The sequence below is a fragment of the Ruditapes philippinarum genome, unplaced genomic scaffold, assembly GCF_026571515.1.
Source record: "Ruditapes philippinarum isolate M1 unplaced genomic scaffold, ASM2657151v2 ctg1051_1_1_1_1, whole genome shotgun sequence".
Lineage (NCBI taxonomy): Eukaryota > Metazoa > Mollusca > Bivalvia > Venerida > Veneridae > Ruditapes > Ruditapes philippinarum.
Window position 1 is genome coordinate 149,757 of NW_026856855.1, and position 27,367 is coordinate 177,123.

At 33.6% G+C, this 27,367-nt stretch overlaps 4 protein-coding genes across 4 annotated transcripts in view; all 4 read right to left on the minus strand.

The window, feature by feature from the left end:
• Positions 1-2,509, minus strand: part of LOC132747924 (mucin-2-like) — a 33,975-nt gene extending 31,466 nt beyond the window's left edge. Inside the window, exons 1-4 of the mRNA XM_060737455.1 lie at positions 2,370-2,509; positions 1,839-2,177; positions 1,065-1,354; positions 201-860 (exon numbers count right to left, since the gene is read on the minus strand). Coding sequence (XP_060593438.1) covers positions 201-860; positions 1,065-1,354; positions 1,839-2,058 — 1,170 coding nt within the window. The 5' untranslated portion in view covers positions 2,059-2,177; positions 2,370-2,509. The remainder of the gene's footprint in view (positions 1-200; positions 861-1,064; positions 1,355-1,838; positions 2,178-2,369) is intronic.
• On the minus strand, positions 2,337-6,995 carry LOC132747925 (mucin-2-like). The gene is made up of 7 exons (XM_060737456.1): positions 6,810-6,995; positions 6,119-6,458; positions 5,359-5,648; positions 4,489-5,154; positions 3,264-3,681; positions 2,962-3,039; positions 2,337-2,656 (listed from the first exon to the last, which is right to left on the minus strand). The coding sequence occupies exons 1-7, from the start codon at positions 6,993-6,995 to the stop codon at positions 2,337-2,339; spliced, it is 2,298 nt and encodes a 765-aa protein (XP_060593439.1).
• On the minus strand, positions 6,932-23,908 carry LOC132747926 (mucin-2-like). The gene is made up of 19 exons (XM_060737458.1): positions 23,651-23,908; positions 22,697-23,293; positions 21,917-22,304; positions 21,350-21,639; positions 20,406-20,990; positions 19,624-20,011; positions 19,059-19,348; positions 18,115-18,699; positions 17,197-17,716; positions 16,153-16,433; positions 15,138-15,270; positions 14,635-14,712; positions 14,141-14,281; positions 13,002-13,083; positions 12,383-12,623; positions 11,771-11,909; positions 8,077-8,205; positions 7,726-7,951; positions 6,932-7,096 (listed from the first exon to the last, which is right to left on the minus strand). Exons 1-19 carry the CDS (start codon positions 23,906-23,908, stop codon positions 7,060-7,062), a joined length of 5,388 nt encoding a protein of 1,795 aa, XP_060593441.1. The 3' UTR covers positions 6,932-7,059.
• The window catches only part of LOC132747927 (SCO-spondin-like), a 36,986-nt gene continuing 32,806 nt past the window's right edge, over positions 23,188-27,367 (minus strand). Inside the window, exons 47-52 of the mRNA XM_060737459.1 lie at positions 26,153-26,574; positions 25,356-25,755; positions 24,756-25,045; positions 24,117-24,574; positions 23,651-23,940; positions 23,188-23,293 (exon numbers count right to left, since the gene is read on the minus strand). Of these exons, the coding sequence (XP_060593442.1) occupies positions 24,371-24,574; positions 24,756-25,045; positions 25,356-25,755; positions 26,153-26,574 (1,316 nt within the window). The 3' untranslated portion in view covers positions 23,188-23,293; positions 23,651-23,940; positions 24,117-24,370. The remainder of the gene's footprint in view (positions 23,294-23,650; positions 23,941-24,116; positions 24,575-24,755; positions 25,046-25,355; positions 25,756-26,152; positions 26,575-27,367) is intronic.

Below are 27,367 nucleotides of genomic sequence, written 5' to 3' on the forward strand. Positions count from 1 at the left end.
GATATTGTGACTAATCAGCTTTGCAGACTAAAAGCTATTGTTTTAGGAATATAATACGTATCATCAAATTACACAAAATAAAACAAAAACTGAAACTGTGATATCATTACGTTAAGGTATCTAATGAAATTATTTATTTAAGCAGCAGTATCACTCATTATACAATTTAAGAAGAAAAATATAAATATGTTCAAACATACCTCGACAACCGGTATTTTCTTATTATTTCTAGGTTGTACGTATAAAACTGTTATATCTTCAATATTCCTTGGCCTTATCAATTCTAACGATTCAACGGGAATAGCAGGATTAAATAAGAATCGTACAGTAAACGAATTCCTATCAACAGTAAATGGATTCTCTGCATTAGGTCTTAAATTCTCAGCACCTTGCGGTATACGATCATTATTGTCCCTTATATTTTCTCTCGGAATAGTTTTCGGTCTGTCCATACCCTCCGTTACAGTACAAACTGTAGTTGGCGTGGAATAAACCGATGTCGATGTAGTTGAAACTGGGATTGTTTCTGTGGAACTGCTACGTGATGAGCTTGTGTATACACCACTAGAGGAAGACGATGATGAGCTAACACCGGACGGGCTAGTGCTTGAAGAGGACGTGTGAACATATGAGCTAGAACTTGTTGTTGATGTTTCTGAACTCGACGAAGTCGTTTCAACAGGAGAAGTACTTGAACTTGACGTTGACGGAGTCGTCTCTGAGGTCACTTCCTCGAAACATGCCTTGATGGAAACTCTGAAATTCATTTCATTAGCCGAAGGTTTCTTCACGACTTCAAGTATTATATCAACAGCCTCCGGCATTCCTGGGAATCTGACAATACTGTCTGGAGATTCATTCTGGAAAAGACACTGACTTTATCAAAAGTGATTTTCACAACGTGAACTTAACGGCTCATTACATTTGTGTTTATTTTCACGTTCTAAATGAATGTTTACATTTACAAGGAAGAAAGTAACATGAGCTAAAAATGTAGCATTTTCAATGTTTTGTGTCGTAATTGCCATCCATTATAATAGTGAAATTTTGAATCAAAATTTTACCTTAACAACTGCTCGTTCCTTAGATGCTCTGGTAGAAGGTCTAATGAACCAAACCGCAATCGACTGAACACCCACAGGATCGATCAATCTAATTGATGCAATTCTTCTTTCCGGCATCAACCAGAACTTGAGTGTCATCCTATTACGCCTAACAGAAAATGGACGTCGGCTATCGGGCCTCAACATTTTAACGTCGTCTGGTACATCATCATTTTCATCTACAATGTTCTCATCTGGTATTAATTGATCGTCATCCATTCCGTCAGAAAGAGCACATATCGTTGATATTTCTGAAAAAATCAATACAAACTGTTTATTAAGATTGATGATATATATAATCAATAAACACAATTCAGCTTTTTCAAGACATATATTCTTTTGAAGCAACCTAAGAAGTATTGCTAAAGTGTCCACATTCATAAAATTTTATGAAATTTCATGAGCCATTTGTGTCAACAAATGTTTATAAAAAATTGATCTAAGTGAAGTCTTGCCCTAGTTGTAAAGGTTTCCACATCTAAACCTAGGGATCGTGGGTTCGAGCAATACTCGGGTCTTATCCATTTTCCTTCATTTGACATATTACTGGTAGGTCAGGTAAGCAAACTCAAATGTCAGTAATATAAGTTGAAAAAACATAATATACCAAAATGAGATATGTTTAATTAAATAATTTCGTGAAAACAAATTCAACTGAAAATAATAACAAGTAGCATGTATATGTTTTTAATCATTTGTCACAAGAAATAGCTACATAAAAGTGTTTCCATGTACCTGATGAAGTGGAAGAAGTAGAAGAGGTTATTCCTGGCGATGATGAAGTAGACGTTATGACTGGTGTAGATGAAGTGCTGCTAACAGAAGTGCTTGTGGTTGGAACTGATGATGAAGTCGTTTCAACAGAAGGGCTGGACTGCTTGTTGAACTGCTTGTTGAACCGCTTGTTGAAGTGCTTGTTGCTGGTGTCGTCTCTGAGGTCACTCCCTCGAAACATGCCTTTATGGAAACTCTGAATTTCATTTCATCAGCTGAAGGTTTCTTCACTACTTCAAGTATTATATCAACGGCTTCAGGCATGCCTTGGAAGCGAACGATGCTATCCGGTGATTCATTCTGAAAACAAATTGAATTCATATCAAGCTAGATATTACAAGATGAATAATCAGCTATGGAGGTTTCCTTTTATTTCAAATAACATTAAAATGGTAATATTTATAGGACACAGAATAAATCATGTAGCCTTTGAAATATATTTTGTTTGGCAATATCTAACTATTTGAGAGAATAGTAAGCAATCGGCCTTACCTTTACCACTGCTCGTTCTTTAGATGCTCTGAGTGAAGGCCTTATAAACCAAACTGCTATAGATTGCACGCCTACGGGATTGATCAATTTAATCGATGCGATTCTTCTTTCTGGCATCAACCAGAACTTGAGTGTCATCCTATTTCTTTTGACAGAAAATGGACGTCGGCTATTGGGTCTCAACATTTCAACGTCGTCTGGCACATCATTGTTTTCGTCAACTATGTTATTGTTTGGTATCAATTGATCGTCATCCATACCGTCGGATAATCCACATATCGTTGATACTTCACACAAAACAAAATACCAGCGATAAAACAATTATCATTTAAAATTGGCAGTTCTGCTAGGTTAACCATCATGTGTGAATATAGTTTTGTAACAAGGGTCTGACAAAACTATACAACTGATAAATGCAGTTTATGCAATGGTTTAATTATATTGAATGTTTTAGTTTGTCTACGAAATAACATGATCACATTGCCAACTCATTACAAAGGGATTTACAAATACAAGAATGCAAGGTATTGTAGTAAGATACATGTGTGTACTTTCAAAATGTAGTCTTAGATACAAATAATTACATACATACCTGATGAGGAAGATGTCGAACTGCTTGATGAACTAGTTGACGTTATGCCTGAAGTAGTTGAAGATGTGGATGAAGTACCTGGTATCACAGAAGTGAAACATTTTATAAATAGTGGTTATGTTGATGAAACGATCATTGGTATGATTATAATGAATGTTTTTTTAATTTATCTACAAAATAGCATGATCACATTGTAAGCAAATAACAAATGGGTTGACCAATACAAGCTTGCATGACATTGTAGTAATTTACATGTGTGTACCCTCAAATGCATTCTCAAAAACAAACAATTACATACATACCTGATGAAGACGATGTCAAAATGCTTGATGAACTAGTTGACGTTATGCCTGGAGTAGATGATGTGAAAACAGAGGACGTTGTACCTGGTATCACAGAAGTAGTGGAAGTTATTCCTGTACTACTACTACTTGAAGTTACGCCTGGAGAAGATGAAGATGTAGAAATTGAGGACGTAGAAACTGGTACTGTTGACGTTGAGAAAGTGCTGATTGAAGAAGAGCTTGTTGTTGGAACGGATGATGTTTCAACTGAGGATGTAGTGAATATAGTAGTCGTTTCAGTTACAATTTTAAAGCAGGCAAAAATAGAGACTTGGAACGACATTGGTTCGTCTGAATTTTTCCTGTTCACTGTAAGAACAACCTCCACAGCGTCTGGCTGTTGTGGGAAACGAACAACTTTTCTCGGGTTTTCGTCCTTCAAAAAAAAGTAAATGAAACCATTTGAAGTACTTAATTTAGTTTTTTAACGACATATTTTTGAATTTTATTACATTTTGTTTTATCTTATTTCAAAATCTACAAGTCCGTAACCATATAAGCACAAACCGTCTAACTAGTTACCACTTTAGACATAATTAAATGATTAACATGTAGGAAAACAAACATTGAAATATTTATTATTTTGCAGATTCATTTTTGGTGCATATGCTCATGGACTGTCTAAAGATTCCAGTTTTTACCCTCATCCCTTATAACCGTCTTATGCGCAAGACATTATCTTATTCATAATGTTGGTAAAAGTTTCGTAAAAGAAAAATATGCAGACACGGTTTTCTTCGGCGGTGACCATAAAACTATTTTGTATAAGGCAACTTTCGAGCAACAATAAAAAAGTAATGTCAGCTTTACAATAAAACAATGATCGGAAATAGACAATACCGAATTTATCGAAAGTAAGAGATATATTATGAAGATTGCGTTTCATAGAAAATTGTCACAATCCAAGATTAAAATGCAGATCATATTTGCAAAGTATCCCTCATTCATTTGTTTGACAACATCTTCAAAACTTATTGCTGTAGCTAAATACTTGGTGACTGGTATCTATCGTTCCTTCATGTATCACTTAACTCAAACATAAGAAAATGATTCCATTTAAGGGTATTACTAAACAAAAACAAGTCAAGCAAAGAGAAGATCAGATGGAGAATCAGTTATCACGTGTTTGTTTAATTTACTGGCCTTTCAAAAGAAGACAAAAAAAGAAGTTGTAAACAAATACCTCAACAACTGGTATTCTCTTGTTACTTCCAGGTCGAACGTATGAAACAGTTATATCTTCAATATTGTTTGGCTTGATCAATTCTAACGATTCAACCGGAATAGCAGGATTAAACAAGAATCGGACAGTAAACGATTTCCTGTTTACAATAAATGGATTCCTTGCGTTAGGTCGTAGATTCTCAGCACCATCTGGTATACGATTATTATCATCCCTAATATTTTCTCTCGGAATCGATTTTGGTCTATCCATTCCCTCTGATACAGTGCACACTGTCGTAGGCGTCAGATAAACTGATGTCGATGTAGTTGAAACTGGAGTTATTTCTGTGGAACTGCTACTTGATGAGCTTGTGTATACACCACTAGAGGGAGACGATGATGAGCTAACACCGGACGGGCTAGTGCTTGAAGAGGACGTGTGAACATATGGGCTAGAACTTGTTGATGATGTTTCTGAACTCGACGAGGTCGTTTCAACAGAAGAAGTACTTGAACTTGTCGTCGACGGAGTCGTCTCTGAGGTCACTTCCTCTTCCTCGAAACATGCCTTGATGGAAACTCTGAAATTCATTTCATCAGCCGAAGGTTTCTTCACGACTTCAAGTATTATATCAACAGCCTCAGGCATTCCTGGGAATCTAACAATACTGTCTGGAGATTCATTCTGGAAAAGATACTGACTTTATGAAACGTGATTTTCACAACGTGAACGTAACAGCTCATTACATTTGTGTTTATTTTCACGTTCTAAATGAATGTTTACATTTACAAGGATGAAAGAAACAGTAGAAAAAACTGTAGCATTTTCAATGTTTTGTGTTGTATTTGCCATCAATTATAATAGTGAAATTTTGAATCAAAATTTTACCTTAACAACTGCTCGTTCCTTAGATGCTCTGGTAGAAGGTCTAATGAACCAAACCGCAATCGACTGAACACCCACAGGATCGATCAATCTAATTGATGCAATTCTTCTTTCCGGCATCAACCAGAACTTGAGTGTCATCCTATTACGCCTAACAGAAAATGGACGTCGGCTATCGGGCCTCAACATTTCAACGTCGTCTGGTACATCATCATTTTCATCTACAATGTTCTCATCTGGTATTAATTGATCGTCATCCATTCCGTCAGAAAGAGCACATATCGTTGATACTTCTGAAAAAATAAATACAAACTGTTTATTAAGTTTGATGATATATATAATCAATAAGGACAATTCAGCTTTTTCAAGACATATATTCTTTTGAAGCAACCTAAAAAGAATTGTTAAAGTTTCCACATTCATAAAATTTTATGAAATTTCATGAGCCATTTGTGGTTAAAAATGATCTAAGTGAAGTCTTGCCCTAGTTGTTTAGGTTTCCACATCTAAACCCAGGGATCGTGGGTTCGAGCAATATTCGGGTCTTATCCATTTTCCTTCATTTGACATATTACTGGTAGGTCAGGTAAGCAAACTCAAATGTCAGTAATATAAGTTGAAAAAACATAATATACCAAAACGAGATATGTTTAATTAAATAATTTCGTGAAAACAAATTCAACTGAAAAAAATAACAAGTAGCATGTATATGTTTTTAATCATTTGTCACAAGAAATAGCTACATAAAAGTGTTTCCATGTACCTGATGAAGTGGAAGAAGTAGAAGATGTTATTCCTGGCGATGTTGAAGTAGACGTTATGACTGGTGTAGATGAAGTGCTGCTAACAGAAGTGCTTGTGGTTGGAACTGATGATGAAGTCGTTTCAACAAAAGGGCTGGAACTACTTGTTGAACTGCTTGTTGAACCGCTTGTTGAAGTGCTTGTTGATGGAGTCGTCTCTGAGGTCACTCCCTCGAAACATGCTTTTATTGAAACTCTGAATTTCATTTCGTCTGCAGAAGGTTTCTTTACAACTTCAAGTAATATATCAACAGCTTCAGGCATACCTGGGAAGCGAACGATGCTATCTGGTGATTCTTTCTGTAAAATAAGTCAATTTAATAAATTGTTACATTTTCAACGTTAATCGTCAACAATTAAGTTTGTTTCCGATTTGGCTCTTCATTAGCAATGAGTGATTTACTTAAACCAACAAAACACATAATGGTATCAAAAGTCATAGGAAATAAATGTGGAATTGAAAGATCCCCGTGAGTGAAATATATACATTTCTCTACCTTCAATGGACAATTATAATTCCTATGTTAATTTTCCTTTTGCAATATTCTTCTACACATGGATAGTTATAATACAAATGCAAATTCGCAGAAATTGAATATTTCCATTTTGTCCTTACATTTAATTGTGTAAGTATGTACAAAATGATATTACCTTTACTACTACTCGTTCCTTTGATGCTCTTTCTGAAGGTCTGATGTACCAAACGGCTATCGATTGTACGCCAACGGGATTTATCAATCTGATCGATGCAATTCGTCTTTCCGGCATCAGCCAGAATTTGATAGTCATTTTATTACGTTTTACAGAAAATGGACGTCGGCTATTAGGTCTCAACATTTCGACGTCGTCTAGCACATCGTTATTTTCATCAACTATGTTATTGTTTGGGATTAATTGATCGTCATCCATACCGTCGGACAGTCCACATATCGTTGATACTACAATAGAAACAGAAACAAAAGATATTATAATTTACAATAAATTACTTTTTGTATTCTTCAAGAGTTTTACGACGAACTAATACTGTAAAGATCATATGACGACTTGTCAGCTTTATCGATTTAGGAAGACCTACGAGACTCTTCCGTTTATCATTTCAGGCTTATATAGGCATATAGAATCACCGAGGTTTTGTTACCTAGTTGGACAAGCTCTACACATGGAAAAATGAACAATCCTTTGTATGAGTCAAGTACACAGCCATACAAGGGCAAGTGGTTTAAAGAAAACGAATTATACTACTCAATTAACGTTTAAAAATGGTAGTTCTATTGTGCTTATAATCATGTGATAACATTACAGCCCTGCATATTTCAAAATTGCAGTGTAATATTATTCCCACGATCTTGTAGCTTTATTTCAAAAGTTGTGTATCACAGGAGTGAAACATCTGAACAATAACTTTAAAAAGTGAGTTTAATCATAGTTAATATTGAGCTTTAAAATTTATATTCCAATAAGAATAATGAATTGTCAACATAGTTCAAATCAAATACATTCGTGCATGAAAATACCATTTACATATCATGTCTGTAGTCTGAAAATGAAATATTGCAGAACAAGTAACCTGATGAAAAGGGAGAAGAGGTTGAACTGCTTGATGAACTTGTAGATGTAATGCCTGGTGAAGATGAAGATGTGAAAACGGAAGACGTTGTGACTTGTTCTGTAGAACTTGTAGAAGTTATCGCGGGAGAAGTAGTGTAAACGGATGACTGTAGTTACTGGCCGGGTAGACGTTGATGTAGAAGAACTGGTTGTTGGAACGGATGATGTCTCAACTGACGATGTACCTGAAATGTATTAAAGATTTTTAGAACTTTATTCTTAACAATGAACTTGTTATTTGTTAAAATTATGTTCTTTTTATAATCGCATCGCGGAGCATTGAACAATTCTGATGGAATTGAAGAAGTACCTGATGAGATTGAAGACGTATATAAAGAAGTGGAGCTGCTAGAAGAACTTGTAGGAACTGAGATTGTAGAGCTAGACGTGGATACTGGTGATGTTGAGCTTGTTGAAGTTGGTGTACCAGTAGTTAAACCTGTAAGTAACGGAGCAAACATGTTTACTTACTGCATTAAAAACCCCTTTAAATTTATGTCAAAAACATAGAATTCAGGTAATGGGCTCATGTAAAATGGTTGAAAGTATTTTAAATGAACAAAACTATACACAAAATTTTATAAACGTTTATCTCGCATAATGACGAAATGTGTGGAGTGAACAATGAATATGCTAACTGTTGAAAGCATTTTCAATTTGCATTTTCTTTACATGAAAAGTGGTAATTAAAGATCCGGTAACACATTACGGTATTTCTATGGTTTTATATCATAAATATGATGCTCAAATTAAGATTGATCAATTTTGTAAGTTCCAAAAAGCATTATTTATAAAGATATTATCGAATTTAACATTTAATGTAACAAAGGGAGGTAATATAAATTTACTTACTAAGTCTAAGTCAATTTTTTCAATAAGAAATAAATGCAATATTTTAATGATGACATATAATGCGTTTGAACATTTGCAATACATAATCTACATATTCTTCGATGTTTGAAAATTGTTTGATAAGCATAATTATATCATACATCAATATTATTTCAGAAAAGTGTGGTATACAATATCAATTACAACATACTGGTATTTAATGCAAAACTGTGGGTGTGCATGTGAATGTAAACCGTCGGTGGTATGTATAATTTAATATACCGACAGAATATATGGTAACATTTATATATTACATTAATGCAAAAACGATCAGTGACAAAACGTTCACCTAAATTAAACACATTTAGGGTGATTTAGGGTGATTTCACTTTGCTTCATTGTTGCATGTTGTAGCTTCTGTGTAGCAGGAAACAAAATCGTTAACAGACCAAAATGTTTTCTTGTTTCTTTTTTTTCTTCTATTTATTTAAGGGCTACAAAAAAAATAAAAATCCTTCAACTAGAAAAGCCATATATTGTGTGCAAATAATTGAGAAAGCGATCAATTATGCAAAGTTTCATTCCAATTGCTTATTTGGTGTTTCGGGAGAAGTCTGGAAAAAACTTGAAAATAATAATTAAAGGGCCATAGCTGTGGCAAAATCAAAGAGGATAAGCGCCTGGTTATTCCTGTTGAATTTGGACGAAATAGCAAGGAGTTTTTTATTAGTTGTTCGGACAAGATTTTTTTGTGGAAGGCAACGGAGGGATGGACAGGCAGACAGACAGGCAACAGGAAAGTGAGTTTGTAACATGTACCAGCTATTATGTAGCAGGCAATACAAAAATCACTATAAGGCCCAAATCCCTTTTATTATTCAAGGGCCACAATTCAGTCAAAAATCAGAAAAACCGAAAACTGTTAAAAATGTGCAAGTATTTGAGCTACAAAGCAATCCCGTAAATCTAATTCCAATTGCATTACTGGTAAAAGAGAAGTAGCCCAGACAAACTTTTAAAACATCATTGAAGGACAATAAATTTGACAAAAAATCATTTACAAGACAAAGATAATTTTATATTTGTAAATAGCATCCACGGGTGCATGTATATGCTTACTTAGTCTGACATGCATTTTAAAGGAAGGAATACATATACTGTTGTTGGACACTATTTGTCTTTTTAGGACATTGGGTATACTATTACACACATGAAAAATGCCTATAGGTTAGGACCAATGGACACGTATATCCGACATTCAACTGTTTTGTCATTCTACAGGCGGACAGCAGGTCAATTGGACAAACTGGAAATTGCAAATGAATGGTACCTCAAGAATGGACATGACCAGACAAATCTTAAAAATACATTTTTATATTGTTGCTCTCGATGTGTGGATCAAGAATATATTAATGAATGTATAAATACTTTCACTAGTTCTATTGTCTGCAGATGTATCAAGTATAAGAATTAAAGTGACAGTGTGCATGTTTTTCAATGTCAATGTCAGTCTGAGAAGAAAACTGTTGTCTATTTTATCTTTTGGGGATTAAACAAAATTGATAAATACACATGTTTAAGATAAAATAAAAAAAACATCCTTAAACATATAACGACCACCCCGCCTTTTTATACATTTCCGATAATTTCCATAGTAAATTGATAGATATTTGTGAGGGTCATGAGGGTTTTTGATTAATTATACACATTTGGCATTTATTATAAGATTAAAAACAAATATAACAACATGTCAAGTTATTTTAATTTCATGTAAACATTAACCATTTTACTCGTGGATTAGCATAATGTCACTCAAAGAACTGAAAAAGTGCACATCAATAGTATTATTATAATAAAATTAATATAATAAAACAAAAAATAAAATAAACAACAACAATCACCCATATCCCATCCTTACATTACGGACAAGTAGTTTGATCTTTAAAAAGAAATCTATGACACAACTTAATACACGGACACGCAGTTTAATCTTCAAAAAGAAGTGTATGACACAAAATTTACATAAGAAGACGTAGTCTGCAATTTTTACGAAATGCGTGAGGAATGTTGTACTCTTACATTATCCCTCATATACATACTCAATTAAACCGATTGTTCATGTAATTTTGTTTTGATAAATGCTTCCGATGGATTACTCTTTCTCCAATTTTTTTGTTTTAACACAAAGACACGCAAGCAGTTTGATTTCTACAAAGGTATGTATAACACAACTTTACACAAATGTAAGGGATTGAATCCCACTGGCTCACAACATTTTGTTTTTTAGTTTTGTCATTTGTTTTCTTTCTGGTCTAAATACAAAAAATAGAGAGCATTGAAAACTGTAAATTCAGAAATATTGAACGTTATAATATTATACCAAAAGAATGTCTACAATGTACTGTAAAATAGGTACCAAAAGGTCCGAGAGGACTTGCAGAAATTATTAGCTTTCAGAACATTAAAAGTACATCTAAACAACCTTTATCACACACCCGTGCCGATTTTGCGACTTCGTAAAATGTATTGCACGGCCGTACATATATTTTGACGTGATGTCATTAACAATCATAGTACACAGACGCGCTAAATGACTAGCTTTATACTATAGGCGCATCAGTGAAAAATAACACTTTTTTCACTTTAAACGGTCTATTTAGTTTGGGTGTGTCATAAATAGACTATTAAATTCGTGTACGTTCATTACAAAATTAAATAAATTGTTTAATAAAATGATATATTGCTCGCCAGAGGCTCGCGTATCATAATTTTATTCAACTTGTTAGATAAATTCAGTATTGAACTTACACTCATTCAACTACCTCTATTTAGTTGTGTTCATAATTGCACATATATGATTATTATAAAAGCCAAAAAGAACATGCTCAAGTCATAGATAGTATTTTCAGAAGAGCTTGGATGTCTACTCTTCGTCGATTTAAGAAGATTTTACCAAGTGCAATGTCAGTCAACCAATTTTGGCTTTTTCGTAACTGTATGATGATTTTGGACACTCTTTTACAGATTTGTTTTTATTTCCGTAATCAATTGATCTATTTTTTATCTATACAACAAAGAAAAGATTTTTATTTATATATTTTAAACATTGCCAGTTACGATTGTCAAACCTTAGTATATACCAGCGTTAATGTTAATAATTATATATTACTTACTACTTTCAACTTCGTAACATCCCCATATTTCGATTGTCATTGATATAGGTCTGCTAGGCTGTTCCTTTTCAACAACAACAATTTCTACTTTTGTTACTAAAACACGTGGGAATTGAATTCTCCTGTCAACAGGTATTGGCTGAAAACAATATCAAACTTGGTTATATAGAATTATGAGCATTTAGTGAAATCTAAATAATAAATTCTTTACATGTATTTGAATTATGCTCATTGCAGCTTTAAAACTTTAGGGAATAAGATTGATTTAGATAAAAATGCTTCCTTTGAATATTGAATAGACACTTAATATGTAGCACCAAAGCTACTATAAATTTGTGCGGCGAAATAAAAACAAACATACCATTAAAGTGTCAATTTCTTTGGTATCATATTGAAATAATGAACAATTGTTATCCTTTAAGCTATCAACTGACAACTTGTGTTTACTGGTATCAGAAGAATTAAGCTTGGTAATAATTGAACGGGTTATTAGCTAACATATCTTAGCATCTGTTTCCTTGCTTTCAATGTTGACGTTTTAACAGTTAAAACTTTAACACGATATTTAATTTTATCGTTTTGTTTTTACGTTAAGGAACAAAACATGTTTACCTTGTCTGAATTCAATGGCATAGGGTTTGGTTTTCCAGGTCTGTAAACATAAACCTTAACAGCATCAATGTTGTCTCGTACAGGTAGTCGTATTCTATCAACTGGTATACCGCCGTCTGGGAAATTCACGGTCACCGTGAACCTGTCTACGGAAGAGGTTGCCGGACTATTTGGACTGTCTGGACGCAGTGAATCGATATTTCTGTTTACTTTGTTGTCGTTTGTTGTTATATCTTCGTCTCTTTAGTCAAGAATGTTAAATTAGTTAATGATACAATAAAATATGATCATAATGTAACAGTTCAGGCTCATTTAAGAAATTAGGATAAACATATTTGTGTGTGTTTTATTTATTTATTTTATAAATGCCCTTGTTTAAGAGATACGACACTGTTTGCGTGTCAAACCTTTAACCATCAAAATGAAACAACAGTGCAACAAAATTTTGCTTATGTAGCTTAAGTTAAAAATTCTGATAATACAATTGTAAACATTTTTCAAATAAAAAATGATTTATCATTTGCTGGACCAGAAAATAAACCTTGATGAAACTAACAAATTAATTTCTATGTAATTCATATAAAAAAATATATTTTTTATTTTCAAATGTTACGCATACCTTATAACTGAGGGTCTGTCCATCCCTTCAGAGTACTGGCATGGTGTAACTGTTGACAGGAACGAAGATGACGAAGTGGAACCTTATGGTAAGACACAATAAAGATTTTAAACAGGCTATCAGATTATATGAAAGTTTCCTATTTATTAATGCTTCAATTATTTTACACACAACTGTTGACTTATTGACGATTTTCCGAGCTGGAACAAGCAAGTGTAAAATCCTTTCTTGACGCCAGATGTTTAACTGATGATGGTTTATCGACTTGTAATAAAAATGGCTATATATACGTTAAAATAAATATGTGTAAATAACATAAAATAAAAATATATGACACACTATTAGTACATTAGTAACGCACCGCTTGCAATTAAAAATATGCAAATTATCTTTGTAATTATTTTTTCCATAAGTTTTAAATTGTCGAAAATTTTACACAAAAAAAATGTTTTAAATTCCACCAAACCTGAATACCGGCGATGAAAGAAAAAGAGCTGGTTCCGGTCTATTAAATTATAATTAATGATTGAACTGATTAGGCAACATTTATAAGAATAAAGCCTGAAAATTAATATTTATCAGAATAAATGTCGTTGTAATATTTAACAAGTTATATTACCAACCTCTGCTTTAGTTAAGGTACTTCGTGTCAAAATTAAAATACATTGTGGATACTAAACATCTTAAAGGGACATAGGAAAACAGCACACGATGATGAATCTAATATACAGAAAATGAAAATCCTATGCACATGCTCTGGCATTTAATTAGATATATTGGTATAAAATAGCTCAAAAATCAATGCTAATATAAAGAACCTACATGCCTATATATTGGTATTAAATTAATGTTTGTCTCTTTATGCCGCAACAACCAGACATTGAAAAAATATTCGTTGATATATTATCGACAAACAAGACATGTTACGAAGTACGTTTAATCTAGCATGGCATGCACCAGTGTTTACGCGTTGAACTAATAATCTAAGGACTGCTGGTCGCTTTGGATAAAACCCACTTAGGGGCAAGCTGTTGCAGGTTAGAACATTCATTGCTTAGAACTGGCTTGTTCCAGGGACGGATTCAAAAGTGTTTCAATAAGGTTATAGATTCAACTAAAATAAATCCGTATAAACTAACTTGAACTATATGTTGTAGGCACTGTTGATGTTGATGATGATGTAGTGCTTAAAGGCGAACTTGAACTAGAGCTTGAAGTTGTCGATGTAGTAAACGATGGATAAGTTGCTGTTTCGGTGATAAGCACGGTAGACGATGAACCTGAAACAGTAAGTAATCAATGTAGCTTGTTTGTTGCTGAAGTCTGTATTTCATAAACAAACAATTGAGACTAAATGATTTGATAGAACCAGCATCCACAAATGACTAGTTCAGATCTAGTTAACTATATTAGTTGCCATATAGGTCAACATTGGTCCATATATGGAAGCTGAAAAACATACGATCATAAGGTAGAGAGTGGACACCTTATATTTATCACTACGTTGCACAATGTTTGAATGTTGAAGTGAAATTTTTAAAGTTGTCGAATTTTTAAAGTACGCAAATAATTATGATACAAGTCATATAAATGGCAATTTAAGTAAACATGGAAAGAGGCAGAATTTATTTACTTGATGAAGTTACTTCAGGCGTAGAAGACGACGTAACCGAGGGTCCAGACGGAGTAGTTATAGATGATGTGGTTGAAACTGAAACAAAGATATCAATATAATATGTTATGCAAAAGACGTGTTCTCAAATGTTATATTTTAGAAACTCTGATATGGTACAAAACATTAATAAATTGTTTGTTTGTTTCATTTTACGCCTTTTCCCTACAGTATTTCAGTCATATAGGCGGACAGTTTCCTAACCATCGTTCCTGGAAGTTACACGAGTACTAGACTACCTTCCTCCGCGCTAAACTACCAAAGCATCTCCCGATTATTGAACCCACGCCAAAGAGGTAACTGGATTAGAAGTCATCGACTCCAACCCTTCGACCACGGAGGCTGTCCAAAACATTTAAAATGAGATAATTGAGAGCTATTTTTGTGTACAGATTAACGTTGGTAAAATGGTAATATTAACCGGTATCATTAGCACTAATAAAATTCATATAAAAAGTATTTACTTTGTTCAAAGCAAGCTACAACAGAAATTCGTATTGACATCTGTTGGAATTTTCTGTCAAGTCGTACAACAAATATCACATCTTGTGCAAAGGGATACGACTGAAACTTAACTACATCGTTTGGTTTAACATTCTGAAAGAGCAAAATCAATATTTTATATTTATATTATATTTATATTTTATATATCATTATTATTCAAATTATTTCAAACTCCAAACAATGAATGATTAAGTAGTTGTTACATAAGATGAATTACTACGTAAATGACAACCGTCGTGTTTCATTTTTTTCTAACCACGGTTGAATATTGCACTTTATATGTAGAATCATAAATGATATCATCACAAATATTACCAGAGTTCAAGCTTGAATGACCTTATTTCTGAAAATAAAATTCGAATTGAATCCAAACTGGAACAACCTTGCATGAACGGTCTGTTTCAAATTTAATTTTTATTATTTAATTGTAAAGAATAGAATAATAACCGACATAAAATAACTGAAATAAACCAATATGTAAAGAATATCTTTATAATTTTTATTATTATTATTTAATGATATCCAGATATGGATAATTTACTTCCTTTCTTTAGCAAAGTTCTTCCAGAAAAACTTTGTAAAACCGTTATCTTTATCAACTTTTATAGCGTTACCCAAATCTTGAACTTGCATTTCGAGCAAGCTAATGCTCAAGACGAGCAGAATGGCTAACTGCGGGTATAACAATTCTTAAATACTATTGGCAAACAATATATAACGATTTGTGAATTAATTTGATTAAAATATAGATATGGTTTTAACAGAAATTCTGATATCGAATTATACAAAAATATATAATCGAACATAGTTATCACATATAGCTAGATTTCTTAGTATATCTATATTTCCTTTTATATATTATATTATCTTTATAAAAAATAAATACAATGCATGCGTAGAAAGGAAATTTATTATTATTACATGTATATTTTAATCAATATAATCGAGAATCTATTCAGTACCAACAATAATTACCTCTCTGTAAGGTACATCCCTAGATGCTCGTCCAGGTTTAACGTAATAGACATCGTACGATTTTACATTTTTAGATGTAACCAAATTTGCTGAAGAAATGCGCGCTTCAGGCATAATCCACACTTTGATAGTGATAACATCTTTCTTTACCACTAACGGGTTCTTGCTGTTTGGTCTTAAATTCTTAACATTCTTCTCATTTGACGCATCGTCTATAACTATTTGGTTTTCAGGTACATAAACCGGTTCGTCCATTCCGTCTACCATTGCACATGGAGTTGCTGAAGAGGAAATAAAAGTCGAGTAAATGTTAACGTTTTTACAGCAGAAATATAACATATTTTATTGTGTTCTGAAATTAGCGAGATCATCATTATTTATACAACCTTTAGAAGATTTCTTTAATATAATAACTCGATCCATACAGCAGATGTTGGTCGTCTTTAAGCCATTACAGGGCTCAACTCAGATAAAGAACGTTTAAACATGTAAACAATTAAATAGATAATAGTTTAAGTTTATAAAATTATTATTTTGATTTCATCCAAGGTCGTTACAGGCTATATTTCGTCATATTTTATTAAATGGCTAATGTTAAAAACAATTCCTCACTCTGAATGATAAATTCCATTTTCGGGATTGCATAAAAATACGATAATTTGATAATATAATGTTTCAATGTCGCTACACACCTTTCCAAAACATAGCATTGTCATACACTAGTATTTAACTGGGTTTTACAATTTCAACAATATTTAAAAACAAACAGCCATAACGATCAAATACAACTGCAATATAATGTTAATCAGGAGACGCAACCTACCTGTTACATCAATGAAGAAAAGTTGGTACAAACTTGCTATGTGACTTTGTTAACTGTGGTACACTTTTGAATTTAAAAGCAAAAAGCTAAACATCAATATCACTTCAACAGATCAAGTTATTAAATATAATTGGTCTTAAGATAGGAAACCCTTTTTATTCAGACATTATTACATAATTGGGCCTGTGATTTAGTTATCAAATAATTTGAAATCATATTACTTGTAGATGAACTTGTTGATGTGTAAGGAGATGTAATTGTCGGAGTCGTCTCACTTGTTGATACATATGGCGTGGACACAGAACTTGTACTTGAGGTAGAAGACGTAGTCGGATATTCAGATGAGGTTGTTATATGCGATGTCAATGTAGTGGAAGTACTAGTAGACGTTATGCCTGGTGAAGATGAAGATGTGTAAATGGAGGAAGTAGTGACCGGGCCAGTAGAACTAGTAGACGTTATGCCTGGAGAAGACGAAGATGTGTAAACAGAGGATGTGGTGACAGGTACTAAAGACGTTGATGAAGTGCTGCTAGTTGAAGAGCTTGTTGTTGGAACAGAAGATGTTTCAACAGAGTATGTTGTAACTACAGGAGTTGTTGTTGTCGGGATTTCGAAGCAAGCAAATATAGCAACTTGGAACGACATTGGCTCATCCGAATCTTCTCTATTCACTGTGAGTACAACCTCGACAGCATCTGGTTGTTCTGGGAATCGCACGACTTTCTTTGGATTTCCATTCTGAAAATATCCAAAAATAGTTGCAATGTTTTTGTAACTTTTTTACCTTTAATACTTTCAAATACAATTATGTTGCCATTCATGACATTTTCCTACTTTTTATTTTGTATTATTTGGAGATAACAAGTTCTTTTATATGTAGCGCTTTTATTGAGATATATTGATAATGGTTTAATACATATTATTCCGAATGAGACTTTGTGACTTATCAGTCTCGCTGACTTAAAGCTATTGTTTTTGTAGTATAATCGCTATTATCAAATGACACAAAATAAAACAAAAACCGAAACTGTGATATCATTAAGTTAAGGTATCAGATATTAAAATAATTTATTTAAGCAGCAGTATCACTCATTGAACAATTTAAGGAAAATATATATAAATATGTTCAAACATACCTCGACAACCGGTATTCTCTTATTATTTCTGGGTTGTACGTATGAAACTGTTATATCTTCAATATTCCTTGGCCTTATCAGTTCTAACGATTCAACTGGAATAGCAGGATTAAATAAGAATCGTACAGTAAAAGAATTCCTATCAACAGTAAATGGATTCTCTGCATTAGGTCTTAAATTCTCAGCACCTTGCGGTATACGATCATTATTGTCCCTTATATTTTCTCTTGGAATAGACTTTGGTCTATCCATGCCCTCCGTGACAGTACAAACTGTAGTTGGTGTAAGATAAACTGATGTCGATGTCGTGGACTCTGGAGTTGTTCCTGTCGTGTATAAACTAGATGTGCTTGAACTTGTCTCTGGGACAGACGTCAAAGTTGAACTGCTAGTGGAACTGCTAGTTGAGCCGCTAGTTGAACTGCTTGATGAACTGCTTGTTGGTGTAGTCACTTCCTCAAAACATGCTTTTATTGAAACTCTGAATTTCATTTCGTCTGCAGAAGGTTTCTTTACTACTTCAAGTAATATATCAACAGCTTCAGGCATACCTGGGAAGCGAACGATGCTATCTGGTGATTCTTTCTGTAAAATAAATCAATTTAATAAATTGTAACATTTACAACGTTAATCGTCAACAATTAAGTTTGTTTCCGATTTGGCTCTACATTAGCAATAAGTGATTTACTTAAACCAACAGAACTCATAATGGTATCAAAAGTCAGAGGAAATACATGCGGAATCAAATGATCCCCCTGAGTGAAATATATACATTTCTCTACATTCAATGGACATTTATCAATTCCTATGTTAATTTTCCTTTTGCAATATTCTTCTATACATGGATAATTATAATACAAATGCAAATTCGCAGAAATTTGAATATTTCAATGTTGTCTCCTTATATATAATTGTGTGTGTAAGTATGTATAAACTCATATTACCTTAACTACTACACGTTCCTTTGATGCTCTTTCTGAAGGTCTAATGTACCAAACAGCAATCGATTGTACGCCTTCAGGTTTTATCAATCTGATCGATGCAATTCGTCTTTCCGGCATCAGCCAGAATTTGATAGTCATTTTATTACGCTTTACAGAAAATGGACGTCGGCTATTAGGTCTCAACATTTCAACGTCGTCTGGCACATTGTCGTTTTCATCTACTATGTTGTTGTTCGGGATCAATTGATCGTCATCCATTCCGTCAGATAGTTCACATATTGTTGTTACTTCTGATAAAACAAAGAAAGTCTGTTGATACTCTTGTATAAAAAAACACACGGAATAATTCGATCACGCGATCATATCAACAAGTTTTCACAATTTAAGTGTGCAAGATGTAACAAACTCGTACACGTTATTGTTTTGACTCCTAAATCGGGATTGAATGTAACGAAGTTTACAAAATTTAATTACAAAACTGTCTCAAAAGCCGATGGAAAATGCAAATCAAGTTTGATTTCCACCAATATAGGGGTAAAATGATCACATAAACTGTTGTAAATACCTGCAGATGTTGAACTGCTCGAAGAACTAGTAGAGGTTATGCCTGGAGAAGATGAGGATGTGTAAATGGAGGAAGTAGTGACTGGTCCTGTAGAGCTAGTAGACGTTATGCCTGGCGAGGATGAAGATGTATAAATTGTGGACGTAGTGACTGGTCTTGTAGACGTCGATGAAGTGCTGCTAGTTGAAGAGCTTGTTGTTGGAACAGAAGATGTTTCAACAGAGTATGTTGTAACTACAGGAGTTGTTGTTGTCGGGATTTTGAAGCAAGCAAATATAGCAACTTGGAACGACATTGGCTCATCCGAATCTTCTCTATTCACTGTGAGTACAACCTCGACAGCATCTGGTTGTTCTGGGAATCGCACAACCTTCTTTGGATTTCCATTCTGAAAATATCCAAAAATAGTTGCAAGAGTTTGTAACTTTTTTACCCTTAATATTTTCAAATACATTTATGTTGCCATTCCTAGAATTTTGTTACTTTTTGTTCTATATTATTTTAAAAATTACAAGTTCTTTAATATTTAACGCTTTTATTGAAATATATTGATAATGGTTTAATACATATTATTCTGATTGAGATATTGTGACTTATCAACCTTGCAGACTAAAAGCTATTGTTTTTGTGATATATAAGGTATCATCAAATTACACAAAATAAAATAAAATTCGAAACTGTGATATCATTAAGTTAAGGTATCAGATGAAATAATTTATTTAAGCAGCAGTATCACTCATTATACAATTTAGGAAGAAAAAATATAAAATGTTCAAACATACCTCGACAACCGGTATTCTCTTATTATTTCTAGGTTGAACGTATGAAACTGTTATATCTTCAATATTCCTTGGCCTTATCAATTCTAACGATTCAACTGGAATAGCAGGATTAAATAAGAATCGTACAGTAAAAGAATTCCTATCAACAGTAAATGGATTCTCTGCATTAGGTCTTAAATTCTCAGCACCTTGCGGTATACGATCATTATTGTCCCTTATATTTTCTCTTGGAATAGACTTTGGTCTATCCATGCCCTCCGTGACAGTACAAACTGTAGTTGGTGTAAGATAAACTGATGTCGATGTCGTGGACACTGGAGTTGTTCCTGTCGTGTATAAACTAGATGTGCTTGAACTTGTCTCTGGGACAGACGTCAAAGTTGAACTGCTAGTGGAGCTGCTAGTTGAGCCGCTAGTTGAACTGCTTGATGAACTGCTTGTTGGTGTAGTCACTTCCTCAAAACATGCTTTTATTGAAACTCTGAATTTCATTTCGTCTGCAGAAGGTTTCTTTACTACTTCAAGTAATATATCAACAGCTTCAGGCATACCTGGGAAGCGAACGATGCTATCTGGTGATTCTTTCTGTAAAATAAGTCAATTTAATAAATTGTAACATTTACAACGTTAATCGTCAACAATTAAGTTTGTTTCCGATTTGGCTCTACATTAGCAATGAGTGATTTACTTAAACCAACAGAACACATAATGGTATCAAAAGTCAGAGGAAATACATGCGGAATCAAATGATCCCCCTGAGTGAAATATATACATTTCTCTACATTCAATGGACATTTATCAATTCCTATGTTAATTTTCCTTTTGCAATATTCTTCTATACATGGATAATTATAATACAAATGCAAATTCGCAGAAATTTGAATATTTCAATGTTGTCTCCTTATATATAATTGTGTGTGTAAGTATGTATAAAATCATTTTACCTTAACTACTACACGTTCCTTTGATGCTCTTTCTGAAGGTCTAATGTACCAAACAGCAATCGATTGTACGCCTTCAGGTTTTATCAATCTGATCGATGCAATTCGTCTTTCCGGCATCAGCCAGAATTTGATAGTCATTTTATTACGCTTCACAGAAAATGGACGTCGGCTATTAGGTCTCAACATTTCAACGTCGTCTGGCACATTGTCGTTTTCATCTACTATGTTGTTGTTCGGGATCAATTGATCGTCATCCATTCCGTCAGATAGTTCACATATCGTTGTTACTTCTGATAAGACAAACAAAGTTTGTTGATACTCTTGTATAAAAAAACTACAAGGAATGATTCGATCACGCGATCATATCAACAAGTTTTCACAATTTAAGTGTGCAAGGTGTAACAAACTCGTACACGTTATTGTTTTGATTCCTAAATCGGGATTGAATGTAATGAAGTTTACAAAATTTAAATACAAAACTGTCTCGAAAGCCGATGGAAAATGCAAATTGAAGCTTGATTTCTACCAATATACGGGTAAAATGATCACATAAACTGTTGTAAATACCTGCAGATGTTGAACTGCTCGAAGAACTAGTAGAAGTTATGCCTGGAGAAGATGAAGATGTGTAAATGGAGGAAGTAGTAACTGGTCCTGTAGAACTAGTAGACGTTATGCCTGGCGAGGATGAAGATGTATAAATTGTGGACGTAGTGACTGGTCTTGTAGACGTCGATGAAGTGCTGCTAGTTGAAGAGCTTGTTGTTGGAACAGAAGATGTTTCAACAGAGTATGTTGTAACTACAGGAGTTGTTGTTGTCGGGATTTCGAAGCAAGCAAATATAGCAACTTGGAACGACATTGGCTCATCCGAATCTTCTCTATTCACTGTGAGTACAACCTCGACAGCATCTGGTTGTTCTGGGAATCGCACGACTTTCTTTGGATTTCCATTCTGAAAATATCCAAAAATAGTTGCAATGTTTTTGTAACTTTTTTACCTTTAATACTTTCAAATACAATTATGTTGCCATTCATGACATTTTCCTACTTTTTATTTTGTATTATTTGGAGATAACAAGTTCTTTTATATGTAGCGCTTTTATTGAGATATATTGATAATGGTTTAATACATATTATTCCGAATGAGACTTTGTGACTTATCAGTCTCGCTGACTTAAAGCTATTGTTTTTGTAGTATAATAATTGCAAAATTACAAAATAAAACAAAAACAGAAACTGTGATACCATTAAGTTAAGGTATCAAATATTAAATCATTTATTTAAGCAGCAGTATCACTCATTTAACAATTTAAGGAAAATATATATAAATATGTTCAAACATACCTCGACAACCGGCATTCTCTTATTATTTCTGGGTTGTTCGTATGAAACTGATATATCTTCAATATTCATTGGCCTTATCAATTCTAACGATTCAACTGGAATAGCAGGATTAAATAAGAATCGTACAGTAAAAGAATTCCTATCAACAGTAAATGGATTCTCTGCATTAGGTCTTAAATTCTCAGCACCTTGCGGTATACGATCATTATTGTCCCTTATATTTTCTCTTGGAATAGACTTTGGTCTATTCATGCCCTCCGTGACAGTACAAACTGTAGTTGGTGTAAGATAAACTGATGTCGATGTCGTGGACACTGGAGTGGTTCCTTCCGTGTATGAACTGGATGTGCTTGAACTTGTCTCTGGGACAGACGTCAAACTTGAACTACTTGCTGAACTGCTAGTTGAGCTGCTTGATGAGCCGCTAGTTGAACTGCTTGATAAACTGCTTGTTGGTGTAAGCACTTCCACAAAACATGCTTTTATTGAAACTCTGAAATTCATTTCGACTGCAGAAGGTTTCTTTACTACTTCAAGTAATATATCAACAGCTTCAGGCATACCTGGGAAGCGAACGATGCTATCTGGTGATTCTTTCTGTAAAATAAGTCAATTTAATAAATTGTAACATTTACAACGTTAATCGTCAATAATTAAGTCTGTTTCCGATTTGGCTCTACATTAACAATGAGTGATTTACTTAAACCAACAAAGACATAATGGTATCAAAAGTCAGAGGAAATAAATGTGGAATCGAATGATCCCCCTAAGTGAAATATATACATTTCTCTACCTTCAATGGACATTTATCAATTCCTATGTTAATTTTCCTTTTGCAATATTCTTTATACATGGATAATTATAATACAAATGCAAATTCGCAGAAATTCGAGTATTTCAATGTTGTCTTCTTATATATAATTGTGTGTGTAAGTATGTATAAAATCATTTTACCTTAACTACTACACGTTCCTTTGATGCTCTTTCTGAAGGTCTGATGTACCAAACAGCAATCGATTGTACGCCTTCAGGTTTTATCAATCTGATCGATGCAATTCGTCTTTCCGGCATCAGCCAGAATTTGATAGTCATTTTATTACGTTTCACAGAAAATGGACGTCGGCTATTTGGTCTCAACATTTCAACGTCGTCTGGCACATTGTCGTTTTCATCTACTATGTTGTTGTTCGGGATCAATTGATCGTCATCCATTCCGTCAGAAAGTTCACATATCGTTGTTACTTCTGATAAAAAAACAAAGTTTATTTATACTCTTGTATAAAAACCGCAAGGAATGCTGATCAAACAATCGACCACACGATCACATCAAAATTTTTGCACAATTTTAGTGTGAACAATTATATATGTGCTTGTATATTTTACAGAAAGGAATAATGATCACAAGAACTGTTGTAAATACCTGCAGATGTTGAACTGCTCGAGGAACTAGTAGAAGTTATGCCTGGAGAAGATGAAGATGTGTAAATGGAGGAAGTAGTAACTGGTCCTGTAGAACTAGTAGACGTTATGCCTGGTGAAGATGAAGACGTATATATAGTGGACGTAGTGACTGGCCCTGTAGACGAAGATGAACTGCTACTTGTAGAAGTACTGGTTGTTGGAACAGTTGATGTCTCGGCTGTATAAGACGTCTCTGTGCTTGATGAAGTCGTTTCACCGGAAGCTTGAACTGCTTGTCGAACTGCTTGTTGAACTACTTGTTGATGGAGTAGTCTCTGAAGTTACCTCTTCAAAACATGCCTTTACAGACACCCTAAATTTCATTTCGTCTGCTGAAGGTTTCTTCACTACTTCAAGTATTATATCAACAGCGTAAGGCATACCTTGGAATCGAACGATGCTATCTGGCGATTCATTCTGTAGAAACATACATTGTCAGTTGTTCATTTTCATTGTTTAAAGAATAAAATGTAAAACATTTTGACCTTTCTTTAGCTTTTTAAGTCAAATAGGTAGTCATATTTTATATGTTAAACTAGGGAGTATATATTTTATTATAGAGGTTAAATGTGTATGAACGTAAACAAAATAAACTTACTTTTACTACAGCTCGCTCCTTAGAGGCTCTTAGTGAAGGTCTAATGAACCAAACAGCAATCGACTGAACGCCTACGGGATTTATCAGTTTGATCGATGCAATTCGTCGTTCTGGCATCAGCCAAAATTTAAGAGTTATCTTATTACGTTTCACAGAAAATGGACGTCGGCTTTTAGGTCTCAACATTTCAACATCATCTGGCACATCATTGTTTTCATCTACTATATTATTGTTTGGAATCAATTGATCGTCATCCATACCGTCTGACAGTCCACATATCGTTGATATTTCTTATAAAATGAAGAGAAATGATTAAAACACTTGCTATTATAAATGATATATAGTTAATAAAATAAAGCCAACGTTCAAAGACATTGCCTTTTGCGAGATAAGTTGTGCTAAGCGGTGGAGCAAATTGTGTGTTAACGCAGTAAGAAAGACAACATAATTAAGTCTATCTACAAACAAATAACTATCAAACAATTGTCTTAATAGAGTTTTGATAAACATAAACTCGTATAATAATTGACAAACGTCCGGAACAGTGCTTTCCATAATCATGTAATATATCTATATGTATTTTAACTTGTGCAATAATACCTTGAGAAGTAGAAGAAGAAAATGAACTACTCGAAGAACTAGTAGAAGTAATGCCTGGAGAAGATGAGGATGTGTGAACAGAGGAAGTAGTGACCGGGCCTGTAGAACTAGTAGACGTTATGCCTGGAGAAGACGAAGATGTGTAAACAGAGGATGTGGTAACAGGTCCTGAAGACGTTGATGAAGTGCTGCTAGTTGAAGAGCTTGTTGTTGGAACAGACGATGTTTCAACAGAGTATGTTGTAACTACAGGAGTTGTTGTTGTCGGGATTTCGAAGCAAGCAAATATAGCAACTTGGAACGACATTGGCTCATCCGAATCTTCTCTATTCACTGTGAGTACAACCTCTACAGCATCTGGTTGTTCTGGGAATCGCACGACTTTCTTTGGATTTCCATTCTGAAAATATCCAAAAATAGTTGCAAGAGTTTGTAACTTTTTTACCTTTAATTTATTTTTAAATACATTTATGTTGCCATTCCTAGCATTTTGTTACTTTTTGTTCTACATTATTTTAAAAATTACAAGTTCTTTTATATATAACGCTTTTATTGAAATATATTGATAATGGTTTAATACATATTATTCTGATTGAGATATTGTGACTTATCAACCTTGCAGACTAAAAGCTATTGTTTTTGTAATATAATCGGTATCATCAAATTACACAAAATAAAACAAAAACCGAAACTGTGCTATCATTAAGTTATGGTATCAGATGAAATAATTTATTTAGGCAGCAGTATCACTCATTATACAATTTAAGAAGAAAAAATATAAATATGTTCAAACATACCTCGACAACCGGTATTCTCTTATTATTTCTGGGTTGTACGTATGAAACTGTTATATCTTCAATATTCCTTGGCCTTATCAATTCTAACGATTCAACTGGAATAGCAGGATTAAATAAGAATCGTACAGTAAAAGAATTCCTATCAACAGTAAATGGATTCTCTGCATTAGGTCTTAAATTCTCAGCACCTTGCGGTATACGATCATTATTGTCCCTTATATTTTCTCTTGGAATTGATTTCGGTCTATCCATACCCTCCGTTACAGTGCACACTGTCGTAGATGTAGCCGTGGCCGAAACAGGACTTGATTCTGTTAAACTGCTGCTTGATGAGCTTGTGTATACATTGGTTGTGGGCGATGAGGACGTTGAAATTGAAGACGATGATATACTGGTACTGGATGAGCTTGTATATGGGGATACTGAAATATGACAATACATTTATCTGTTAGAGATGTTCTGTGTTTTCCGTACATGCTGAAGTTGATAACCTTAAAATTGTACATTTCAAAACAATTACAATTACACATATTTTTGCTTGACAAACAATAGTTTATAGATTTACATGAAATATCAATAGCTTGTCATTGGCTATTCAGCACTTAATGACTTGTCAATTTCTTTCTTCCGCCAAAAATTTGGAAATGGACTTTTAAGAATAAGTCTGAGAGAAAACATATAACTATAAAGGAATCGTATAATATTAAAGAACTTTACATTATTTCAAAATAATGGGCAGACATGTCAACTATTAAGTTATCACATGTACTATATTCGTACTATATATGTACCCGATATAACCATATGTTATCTATGATTGAAAATTAGTACGACGTGCATAATTTTCATATCTTCCTCTACATATATACCAAGTACCATCTTTGTCGTTCTTGTCTTTTGTTCATTTTATTAAGGCGTATTCAGTTTCCTTTATTTTTTCCTTAACAACCTTAACAACAGAACAATGACAAAGATGATCATAATATCTATAAATCTCAAATATCCTCAACATATCTTGTGATGGCAGGACCAATATATTTTCAGTTTTCGGAAGGGCGATAAAATGGACGGAGGGTAAACCTGCAGTCCCCTCTTGTGAAACCAAAGCGAGAATACATATATTTAAAGATAAATGTACCTTATCATTCTTTTTTTTAAGGGGTCAGTATGTTAACAAGATATAGATATATACACGTGATTGGATAAAAAAAGACC